The sequence below is a fragment of the Dinoponera quadriceps genome, unplaced genomic scaffold (assembly GCF_001313825.1).
Source record: "Dinoponera quadriceps isolate SergipeBrazil2010 unplaced genomic scaffold, ASM131382v1 scaffold1153, whole genome shotgun sequence".
Lineage (NCBI taxonomy): Eukaryota > Metazoa > Arthropoda > Insecta > Hymenoptera > Formicidae > Dinoponera > Dinoponera quadriceps.
Window position 1 is genome coordinate 79,185 of NW_014555324.1, and position 12,671 is coordinate 91,855.

The 12,671-nt window shown below is 49.4% G+C and overlaps 1 protein-coding gene across 2 annotated transcripts in view; it reads right to left on the bottom strand.

Annotated features, from left to right (window-relative positions):
• The window catches only part of LOC106743837 (neural-cadherin-like), a 156,296-nt gene that overhangs the window by 64,510 nt on the left and 79,115 nt on the right, over positions 1-12,671 (bottom strand). The window contains exon 1 of one of the 2 annotated variants that reach the window (XM_014618054.1): positions 10,348-10,668. The exons of the other annotated variant lie outside the window; for it this stretch is intronic. Within the exon in view, the coding sequence (XP_014473540.1) occupies positions 10,348-10,399 (52 nt within the window). The 5' untranslated portion in view covers positions 10,400-10,668. Of the gene's footprint in view, positions 1-10,347; positions 10,669-12,671 lie in introns of those variants that run through there. 2 annotated transcript variants of the gene reach the window in all.

Sequence of the window (12,671 nt, forward strand, 5' to 3'; positions counted from 1 at the left end):
CGCTAAAATGCCGCGCGAGTAATTGCATTCCTACGCGAGAATACGCGCCCGTGCCGCGGAGGCGCGTCGATAAGTCGACTCCTTAATTACACATCACTCGTGAAATTGCAATTGTGCTATATCGTATCGCGGACAACGTTAAAACTCCGCGAATTTCCCCCGCATTGTGCGAGCAGCTGAATGCAGACGCGGTGGATAAAGCAGCGGAAGCGGAATGTTAACATCGCGGAAGGAATACTCCTCCCGCGCGACTTGAAAATCTCTCGAGCCGGTTTCCCGTCGATTTATGGACTTGCGAATTTTCGAATGTACCGATCGACCGCTTTCCGTCGACGTTCAGCGAAAAAGCGAGGTTCCCCGAATGCGCGGTATCGATGGCTACGGTAAAAAATAAAAAGGCAAGCCCCGTTCACGGCTCAGGGCACTCGCAAAGTGCCGCAGAGTGCGCAATCTTGCGGGTAACGCAAATATATGGGCGCGAGGGTCGGATTGAGCGATGTCTCCTCGTTCTGGGTCGACCGTCATAAATCATCAGTGATAAAAGGACTACGAGCGTGCCACCTATCGCGGTCACGCGACCACCACGCGCGCGTTAGGCCATTCATATTTTCCGCGAGAAAGGAAACCCGGTTGCCCGGCAGTAATCGCTTCCTCCGCCGCACACGAAACAAGTTTCGTTCGCGCCGCTTTGACGCGCGGAACAAATGGCGCTGCCTAATTGTCGAATTGTCCGCGCTCGATGTGTTTCGGCACAACGGGAGAGCCGCCCCTCGGAAAATCCAGGCTCGACATGGCAAATGCGCGAAGTCTCTCCCGCAGTCGACCTCGGCGGTTGGATTTCTTCGCGAGTCTATTCTCCAAATTTCTTGGATTAAAGCCTTACTACGAACGAGTGGAAATTCACTCCGCACGGAAAGAAGGAATTAGCTCCTGGAACAATTTTTTTTTCAGTGCAGATCTACTTTTTAGCTGTGGGGAAAATTGTGTACAGGGATAAGAAAATTAGGTAAATTAACTAAATTTCAGTTGTGCTATATGGACAGTTAATTTTTATCCGCGGAAGCTAGTTTTAATTGCGCGAGCTAATTTTTCTTTTCCGTGCGATAGTGAAAATACTGCCACTTGGAATCGAATTTCGCTTTTCACAAGATTGAATGTTCCACTCCAGCCGTGGAGCGAATGTTTCGTTTGAAGTGAGTGTTTTAACTCAATTGGAGGAAATGTTTCGATCTATAAAGAGTGGATTCTTCTGAAGTATATACATTTTTTAACGTGTAAAGTATCCCTTTTTTATCGCGTCTTTAAGGTACAGTCAGTGATTTTGTCTCACGATCTTCTCCATTATATGCCATTTAATTGATTTCATCTATATTATATATTGAAAAAGGGATTTAGTAATAATTACCAAGATTTGGCTAAATAGTGTCAACTAAATTGTTTGGATACTGCAACCAAATTAATCATTTAATACCATATACAGTAAATTATATGATTGCAATAACTAAATAATTTAGTTGAAACTATTTACCACATCTAGATCTGATAAATTTCACCCGAAAGAGGCAACATATGGGGTTGAAAGCATAACGGCGGGGACGATGCATTTTCTTTTCGTGAACGAGCTATGATAATGATACAATAATGCTGCGTAAGGAATTTTAAAAGTCGAGCCCGCTTTAATTAAAATGAACTAGGGAAGAAATATATCCGCGAGATTTATAAAACGTTCGTGCGCGTGCGATTTCATGCGAGAAGTTTTTTAAAATACAATTTATTACCGCTATTTACGCGAGAGGCATAACGTACGTGATGAAATGACGCGTTCTCATAATATTAAATATTCATAATGTTTATATTCGGGGCCTGCACATGTGGGGTTCGCAATTACACGGGCAATCATGCCTTCCGGTATCAGCGATATCGCGGATCGCGTTCCGAGGAATGATTGCATCGCGTTTTTCATTCAAAAATATTCAAAATATTAAATTCGCGGACGAGCGTGGAGAATGCGATCCATCAACTAGGGATATTCCCGGTCGGAATGCGATCGAAACGTTGCGTTTTTACAAACCACCGGCTACATGTGTTGCAAGTGCACGCGCAAGAATGACGCGACGCACCCGCTCGCGACACTTTGCTCCAATTTGGTTGCGAAGTGATTTTCAGCGTTGTCTCTCGTCGCGAAACCGCCCTGTAATAAATCGAATTTATTATCGGCCGCTTGCAACGATCCGGCGATCGTCAACGTGTACAACAACGACGCGATCGGCTAAATGTAAGATTTCCACGGTAAAGCGGCATTTCACGACCCACCGCATTTTGTCGTTTAATCGGGTGGTGCCTGACGCCAACTCGCATTCGTTTCGCCACGACGAACTATGCATTATGCAACATGTTGCCGGCATCTGTTGGGTGGCGGATTGAGATAATATTTTCATACTAGCAGTGACCATACACACACGTACGCGAGCGCACACGCACACACGCACCATACACACGGAGGAAAATCTCCATTGCTCGAGTAAGTAAAACGCCGCCTTGATTTCGCTAGGGCAGCTACACGCGAAGTCGGCTTTGGGAAAATAAAAATGTTGAGTTTTCGTTTGACATTCAAATGCGGAGTCCTGAGATCTCTCTCCGCGGAATTTAGCGTTCCTCATATCTTTCGTAAGATCTTGGTGATCTCGAGTTTGAAAACGCGCTTCTTCGCGAAAAATTCTCTTTCGTCCGGAAGCAAATAATAACGTTGCATCGTAAAACATATTTATGTCGCGCTTCACGACTGCACCCGACGTATCTAATTCGTTGTTAAACATTCGAAAAACGAAACATTCGAATGCTCGATTTTCTTAGATATTTTAATTCGTTGCTTGTCTCAAAAAGAGGAGGTCATTCTTGAAACGAATTGTACAACTTCGAGCTAATCGCTTACCGTTGAGTTACGGAAAAAAAGCACGACGGGATCTCTCGAGATGTTTTCAAGAATCGGAATTTATTGGAATAGAACGAATGTGTTCCGTGAAGTAATCCCCAGAGATGAAGTACGCAGCTTCATATTTGTCATATAACTATGTATATGCGCCACTATATATATATATATATATATATATATATATATATATATATATNTATATATATATATATATATATATATATATATATATATATATATATATATATATATATATATATATATATATATATATATATATATATATATAGGCAAGCGCAAATACGTTCTATTGACAAGAACAGATTGCACATCGCACAACTGCACTACGAGGGAAAATGTGCGAATACCGCTGTTGCCGTCTCTCTCTGTCTCTCTTTTTCTCTCTATCTATCTATATCTTCCTCTGTTTCACCTACACGCGCACTCATATCTTCACCGATACTACCATTCATGTTTACACGTGACCAGCTGACCGTTTGTAGTATTTTGCTCACGTTCATAAATTTTGGATTTGCTGATTACGCGGCAAGTCAATCCCGCGAAAATGAAGAAGCATACGTATGTACCGCGCCGGTGCCGCCATCATGACCGCTATCATCAACATGGCCTCGTGATTATGCTTTAGCACAAGTGTGTACCGAACGTTCCTGAAAAGCTCTACACGCTCGTTCAACTATAGATTTTCCAAAATTCTCCGACACTAATATTGCGACGGTTTTGCGTAGCAACGAATATTAAGCATCACCGCTCGCCCGTGGCGCATTTAACTTTGATGGAAATTAATTTGTCGGTCGGTCGCAAAATAGAATTCCTATTAAAGTCGAATCTATTTAACGCATTAACTAAATATTATCTTGCTTGTGTGTGTTCACAATTTATTAGTTTTTCATGCGATATTAAATAATGCGATATTAAATAACCGCAGTAGTAAGTATATAGCCTTGATATTGCGATCAACATGTTTTCTCTTTTTTTCTTCTTTTTCTTTTCAGTATGATCGCACAACTATTCAACTTCGTCGTTGAAATCTTATATGGGGGCGTTCATTAAAAGTCAGAGTCGCGTGCAATACGCTCCACGCTTGTAATTGTGTTAAGTTCTTATTTAACACGGCGAGAACTCGCGTTCTTCGTGTTTCGTCTAATTAAGTTAGGATTCTCGTTACCCCGGAAGAAGATATCATTGTTATCGCGAGTGTGCACATCAGTCTCCGAGGGATTGTAGTGTATTTGCATTTGTAAATTAAAAACCGGTCGTCGCAGTAATTACGGCGCCGGAATTATGGGCCGCGTACTTGAAAAGTTCCGGATGTGTCAGTCGCGAGAAAATTATTATTTACGTGCCGCTGACGTCTCCACTTTCCGTTACCGCCTCGGGAGTTATCGCGGGACAATCGGAAAACAAAGAAATAATTACCCGAACGCAGCCGAGCGAATAATAATTACAACGATGACGGCACTTTTAAGCGCTGAGCTTTGGCGGAGAATACGAATAATTTCTAATAACGTAAGCTTTGAATATATATAAGTTTCGAATATATAAAATAAAAATTCGCTCTTACAGCTAAAAATTCGAAACTATCTTGAAAAGACCGAAGAAATACGAGAGCGAGCATTTCGGCGGTCCCGTGACTTCTTCTGCGAACGAGACGCATTACAGCACAAAGTAACCAACATCGGAAGAACGAGATCGACGAGGGTATTAAATATCTCGTAATTTCGGTAGCGTCGCGTGTTTATACGTATCGTCCCGTGCGATAACTTGATTCCAATAAAGGGCGGAAAAAGTTCGCCGTGAAAGTAGCGAAGTTCCGAAGCAAAGTTTCCCCGTGACACGGTGGCCACACAAAGTAACTGACAAGTCAATTATGATCGGCGAAGGAGGTCCGCTCGCGCTGGCGGATCTTCTAATAAACGTCGCGTTAAAATAACGGACCGTCAGTTAAACAAGGACTCTTTACAAAACAAAGTTTTAATCTATCCATCGAGCGGACCTTTGCATAGCAGCGTAGTCGATTCCTCCGATCGAGCACGGTGGATATGCCTCCTCGGAAATGAAGGGATTATTTTAAGACTCACGAAGATCCCTGACGCAGAAGACGGGGCGTGATCGGGCGTCGCGCGCGACGAGAAATAGAGAGAGTAATCTTTCGCCGATGGACAAACGCGAATGGCCCCGATAATTGAGAAAACGACGCGGCCGGTCGCGAGCGGACGGATGAAAGAGCGCGCGGCTGGAAAACTCGCGCTCGTGAGCAAATTTGCACAGAGCGGAATTGAGTCCGGCTGAGACGGCGAGTATAAGCAACGGAATAACACGGCGGAAAAAAGTAATCAGCTGTGCGCGCGAGGGGGAGATTCGACAAGCGCGATGAACGCGCCGGGTTGACGCATGATCGAACAGCATGAATGCGCGGGCAAGAATTCTCAAGTTTATTAAGTGACGGCGACGGAGAAAATGAAGAAGCTCACGGAGGAGGTTGTTTGCTCCGCTTAATGACGCCGATGCGCCGCCGATGATTGAGCCCGGCGATGGACATCGGGAATAAACACCGTGACGTCGCTTTCAAGTTTAATGAGCGACGTTGCGCTAAGAAGTGCCGACGTCTCATTTATTGTCCCGTATTGTGCGCGTCACGTGCTCGTTACGTTCCCCGTCGGCTTCAGGTATACTTTGTAATAAGGATTTCCATGATAAAGTCACTTCGACACCAACCCGAGTCGAGATTTTCGTTCTACGCGGTAAACATTTTGCGCTCGTGTTAAAATCGGTTAACAATCCTGTCCGAAATTGAATAAAAATGTCCACTCGCGAAAGCAGATCCAGTCTCCTCCGAGATGAAGCTTCTTCTGAAGCTGGTGACAAGATTTCCTTAATAGCGTTTCCGACACCTAACAGCTTATGGAACTCTCGTGAAGTTTCTCAAAATCTCGACCGAGGGGGAAACGTGCACTTCCGTGCTCCGATTCGGCGAAACAAGCCGTCGTTAAAGTTACCAAGAGTGCCGGCACTCACGGCCACGTTTCCGCCTCGTCGCGTTTCAATATCTCGCGTCGTCGAGAGGAAACGTAAAGGTAATCGCGGAGACACTCGTCGTTTCGACGTCTCTCGTTCGACGATAACGGCTTTGATGGCCGCGCAACACCGGTGTCTGGTGTCCGCGATTCGCTCGAAGAGCGTAGGAGAGGCGGATGGAAGCCCTCGAGATTTAACGCTATGCGTATCATCCGCGGCATGCCTATGATTCGCCCCCCACTGTTGTCGACGGGGCTCATTCATCGCCCCGGCGAACTATGACCCACCGCATAAATCCGCGGGGTGCGCGCGCGTGCGAATATACAAAACGCGTCGATGGGCCGCTACATGCTTGTCTCGATATAAATCGAGTGATTCGGCGGGATACCTCGGCTCGTGTACGACGTAATTACCACCCCGGATTGATTTTCCGTTCGTTCAATGGAACGATACCCCAATTGCTCGCTCGCGGCTCGTACGTCCACGCACGATACACACACACACGCGTGCGCGCGTATCGGAACCTTTTGAGAGAGCGTCAACGATGCCTCTCCGATTGGCTGATCGTACGAAGCTGCATGCGACCGTTTGTGTATCGCGTCCCGTGAAAAGAATCGCCCTTTCGCGGCGACGACGTGAAGGAAATTCTCGGTGGGAAACGACTCGAGCGTTGAATTTCCGTCCGAAATTTTCGCGTATAACGGCACCCGGTAGCGACTTCTCGACCGCCACGTTTTAACGGCCAAGACACAAGCGCAAAAGGGAAGAGCGTATGCATCGCGCTGGATGAATTAGACCTCACGGATTGGCGGATTGAGTGGAATTCCGGATAAAGCCTGGAACGATAGCCAGCCGGACGGCGTGAAATAATAATCCGCCGACCAAGGTAGCTCTCTTCGCGTTTCCAGCGTCAGGAAACCGACAGGCCGGTCGCGCGGCGCAGCAACAAATGAGACGCGCTCTGTAATATTGACAATTTCTAATGGATATGAACTTCAGTAACGGTTCAGTAACGAGGAACTTGCAGTACACGTCGAGTAAGTATCGACAATTTCTAGATTATTTTCAACAGCGATCTCGCTCTCCCTCTCTCTCTCTCTCTCTCTCTCTCTCCTGGTGCTGACGCACGGGGCTTAAAGTCCGAGATTAATTTACCTCGCGACCTTAATCAACTTTCGCCATTAAGCGGGCGATTTTTCTGAAATTACCCATCGAAAATTGTGAGAACTTGTCGACCGAGTCGAAGGAAGCGTATTGTGTCGGCGCTATTGATCGGCAGCATAGCAGTAGTGCCCCGCTGCTCCAATACTCGTAATCTCGACTATACTTTACGCCGGTGAATTCACCTGAACTCTACCGAGCGAGTTTTACAAATTAAAAAAGGTGAAAATAACGACAGCGTAGCGGGCTGCTTTAAAGCTTCGGGCTCGTTTCGGATCCGACGAAAATTTCAAGTGAGAGAGAGAGAATCGGGAATAACCGTGGGGAATTTCGCGCGATGTTTTCCACGATCATAAACGCGGGGATCTCGCCATTATTACATTTTTATCGTTGTTCATTTCTGGTCGAGAGATAAAAGATATTTTTGCTGAGCACTTGTAACTCGCGCCGTGAGTGCGGCGAATTTTTGCCGCTGGATTTCCATAGAGCACATTCGCCGATGAAATCGAGAATTACAAGTCCCCCCTGCGACGGGGACATTTATTTACAATTATCTCCCATAATTTCCGCGATAACGGCGCGGAACAGCATCTTCGCTTCCCTGTTTCTCGAGCTAACAATATATTCCGGTTATCCTCGGCAAGTGACGGTAAGCCCGAGCTGCGCGCCGGCTGCGTCCGAAATTTAGGACGGCTTAGCGTCGACCGGGCACGATTATCGGTCGAATTTAAATGGAAGGCGTGCTTAAATTTTAACTCTCCCAACTCTACTCTCTCTCTCCCTCTCTCTCTCTCAAGCTCTGTAAAAAGGCCGAGATAACCATCGCCGCGCTTAAACGTGATGAAACACGACGGGCGCCGTTCGTCGCGCGCCCGCTCGTTTTCCCCGTCGTGAATCTTACAGCACGGTGCGCGTACATCGACGAGGGAAAGAAAGGGAGTTGGAGTTAGAGAGAGAGAGAGAGAGAGAGGGGTAGATAAATTTTCCGTAGGAATGTGTGGTGAACCTGCGATACCGCTCTCGAACCGGCAAATTGCTGCCCGCGCGCGTCCGGTAACGACTTGCCGGCGAGCAAACAAAAAGTTCAGACAACCTGCCAACTTTTGTAGCTCGACTGCGTAAGAGGATGAAGGCTCAGCAAGTGCTTTCCGTGTTTAAAGTTTAAGCGTTCTCTCGCTCGTTAACCCATTGATCACCTGTTGGTAATCCCGCGCACGGAAGGTTTCAACGTCAATCTCGCATGTGTGCGCGCTACATGCCGAAGGCGCGAGCATTCCCCCGTCGTGAATTTGCAGAAGAAACGTGTCTCGTGTCGCATTCCGTCGACTAGAATTGTTCATTCATGCGAGCTCGCGCGCACCAACTTCCGCCGGCGTTTGTTAAAGTCGAAAACAAAGTTGCCGTGAAATTACAACGCGCTCTCTTGTTAAGATATTTAGAATTGTCGGGATTTGTGAAGGGGCTTCTAATAAGTGTTGAGACGCGGGACTCATTAACACGTTGATCACCTGTTGGCAATCCGGGACGAAGATTTAATGTAAATTCGCAACCTAGCCGAGGGAACGAGGAAGAGAATTAGAGAGAGAGAGAGAAGGATGGAAGGCGAGAGACGAGAGATGAGTATCGGAATACATTTGTGGAAACGTCTCGTGAGGAACGGCAGAGTTGCATGTCGTCGTACAGAGACACTCGTCGTCGAGAACTATGTGAGTGCGCCAAGTTCCGTCGGTCTCCGTCGTCGTCGTCGTCGTCGGAAACGTCGGAGCAACGAGATTGGAGTTAACGAATCGAACTCGCGCAGTTACATGCAGCACACAGGCGCATCCTCTCTCTCTCTCTCTCTCTCCGCGCGCACGGTGTCGCGTCTCGCTCGAATGCAACTAATAAAACTCTCGACGCAAGACCGCGTCGGGAGAGACCGAATCGAATTTTACAGAGTGGAAACGTGTGGCCTAAAGCCGCGGGGAAAAAGCACCGCCGACTCGATTTCCCGCCGAATCAGACGCACTCTTGTTCGGGGCGTATATTAATCCGCCAGACCGCGCGCGAGCAATTTGCCGGCGACACGCGCGATATACACGGTGGCCAACGGGGAGGAGGGCAAGGAGAGAAGAGGAAGCGGGCGAGCGACGACGTCACGTCCGTCATCAAAATGCGCTTCGTCGCTCCATTGTTACGCGCCGACAACGAAGTTTCGCAGTTTCGATCGCGGCGGGACGCCCGTGGAAGAGTCAAACTCGATCTCACGTCCAAGTCGCAGCCTAAGTGCGCTCTTCTCGCTGTTCTTCGTGAACAGCTTGGAGCCCGCCCTATCTCGTCCGTTCGAAGCCGCGCGCGACTGCTGTTCCACGGCAAAATCGAGTCCGGGATAGCAAATTTCGTAAATTGCCCGGGCGACTTTGGCACCGGTTTCGGCAAAGCCCGCCGGTTTTCGCTGATTCCACACCGCGAACACCCCACGGGATGGTGTGCTGCAGGCTGACGGTGTTTTTGTCTAGCCGTGCGCGCGCTGCAAAACATCCCCCTCACTCTCCCATTACGATCGCGTTACGAATGGCAGGTAGGTCAGCGGGATTGGACGCGTGACCCGGCTCGTATGGGTAATTAAACGCATTACCAGCGATTACCACGGTTGCCGTGGACGAAGGTGAGGGACGTCGATTGAAAAGAAAACCCTATCTAAACGCCAGCCTCGCTCGCCGCTTACTGCTTACTCTTATCCGCCGAGGGCACGCTCTAATGGTTATCGAGCGGATCCGAAGGCCGCTAGAGACGGACATACACGAGCAAAGGGATGTTTCAATAATTGCCAGCCGTACTCCCGACGATCATAGGAGCCGTCGGTGCGGTAATTGACAGGTATTCGTGATCAACGAGTACGTGCTCGCGGTCGAGAGTGGCCCGATCACGATGACGTTCCCGCGGGGAAATTCGCCCCGGAGTGGCGCGCGGGACGGAGGAGTTGATCCTCCTCTCTCGCCGCGGCGGAGTCGCGATAATAAACACCAGATCGGCGTTCGGCAATCGGGGAACACGGGACGCGTAATCCTCGAGGAGGATCGCGACGGTCGGATTACGCTCGGGCAGCCCGGGACTGCCAAGAGGCGAGCCTTCGGCCGCCGCATTACACGCTGCCGCGAGCTAACGGCTCCTCCCGCATAAACAAACAGACGCGTAATCGGCCCGCTTTCCCCGAGGCTCTCTTCGCGCACACGTACCCAGGTAGGTGCTGTTGGTAATAACCCAGAAGAGTTTTAGCGGATCAACCATTAAACCACGTTCATCACATAAACGAGTCGGCCCGATGCAACCGACGGACCCGGAACCCGGTGGTGACCGGTGATGCGTCACTTAATCTGCGGCCGCTTCCAACACGACGCTTCGCTTCCACACGCACTATTCTCCTTCCTTTTTTCCTTCTTCTCCTTCACACACGCCCTGACACAGGCCGTTTATCCTTGCGACCGGCGCCGCACGCACACGCGTCACCGGGGACACAATCGCGAGCGCGTTCGGTACGCCACTGTCTCTCCGCCGCTGATCCCGCCGAGGACGAGGCAGGCTCCAACGATTCCTCTCGCTTCCGGCACCGCGCGCTCCTCGCGTCACCCGCTCCCATCCGCTTCTGCTCTTCCCGCCGGCGGTTTTTCGCGCGGTCTCGCGTTATCTCGCGACGAGTCCGGACTGACGTATCGGTACGTCCTGCGTGGCGCCTGTCATCGACATGTTTTTATCGCGCGGTATGTATATGCGTATACTACATATGTACCTCGTCCGTTGGCGCGCACACGTGTATTACGCGGGTGCTCGGCCGCGACGTGCAGAAACGGCCCGGAGGGAGAAGAACGGTCGAGACGGAGCGGCGAGAGCGGGAAGAAAGAGAGGCGGGAGCGCGAGTCGCGCGGACGCGAGCGGGAGGAGGAAGAGGATAGAAAGAGAGAGAGACGCGGAGGGTTGATAGACGGTAGGAAGGGAGTCCGACGGCGTCGGCGTCGACGGCGGTGGTGGAAGCGACGGTGGAGGCGGCGGGCAAGCACGACTCGCGCGCGGACGGCTACGTGCGATACGTACGCAGGGAAAGCAATGGGTATACGGAGGCCGCCGGCCGGGGCCCAGATTTGCGCAGCCGCGCCAAATCAGTCGGGAGCGCACAATCCACCCTCAGTCAATATACTGTGTCACCGCGTAACACAGAACGCGGAATCGCCGGAATGCGGTCCGCTTATAGGTACACCTGCCTGCGTGGAGGCGAGAATCGCGGACAAGCGGGGGAGCGGAAGCGATACGTGCCCGCGCAACGTCGCCGAGGAGGAGCGAGAGGCGATAACAGGCCGCGTTCTGGCAGTCGCGCCCGCGCTATGACGAGCTAAGTGGGTAATGGTGGTGTGTTCCGCGAAATACCGATGACCCGTGCGCGACCGCCCGGAAGATTGCTCTTTCGACTCGAATCAGAGAAATTGTCACTAATAAAATACATTTTTTCATTTTTTGTTCCTCCAGTTGGCAAATTTTACAAATTTCTCCGATAGAAACAGTTGCTGCTGGACTTTCGCAGCGAAATTTTACCGATTTCCAGTGCTGTACTTATAATTATGATTATTAGTGACTATTGGCTGCTTCTCAGTGATAATACACTGATTGTACTTTAGAGAATACGCTCGTAAATTCGCTCGCGTCCATTGCGAGTAATATGCTGCGCATTTTTATTATTTCTCTCTCTCTCTCTCTCTCTCTCTGCGGCTAAAGAACAAGGGAGATATTTCCCCGATGCCTCTCCTTTTTCTCTCCGGAGCGGACGACTCAACGGAAAATCTAACATTCTTCGGCGAAGCTCCACTCTTTCACCACTAGATCGTTGAATAGAAATAAGTGGCTTTCCTTAGACACCCACCTCTCCGCTACCGTCGATCTTTATCCAGATCTCATTCTCACGTTCCTCGATTACTCCAAACGATTCCGAATAGTTTCGCACTCCAGTCGCGCGAACGGGTCATGCACGTGCTTCGAGATGGCGTAGCCAACACGCTCGGCTGAATCTAGAACTCGGATTCAGCACTTCTTCGGCCCGCTATCTCGGTGCGTCTTGCGCTATTATAAATTCGCGAGCGGAGATGGGCGCGCTTCTTATCCTTTGGAAGGGAAGTGTAAATAGAAGATGCGATTCGTAATGTGTCTCCCGCTATGTAGCTACCGAATCCGATGGAATATTTCTCTCTCTCTCTCTCTCTTTCTCCGTCTCTCTTTCTCTCGTACTTCCTTCGGCGAAGGAAATATCACGTTGTCGTGTCCTCGAAATGAGACCAGTCCATCTCGGATAAGTGCCAATGTTCCGCGCCAATTGACGTATCTCGCGAAAACAGAGAGGCGGCATATTCTTCGGGAAGATTCAATTCTCGAAATGGTTCATCGCTCTCGTCGTTTTCAATGATCCTCTCTCTTTTTTCTTTTTTTCCTTCACGAGCGAGCGAGAAGTACCACGGTAGTTAAACGCCGAAGCGGCGGAGTCCGCTGAAAGCGAAGCCCGTGTAAAATTAACGCGAAA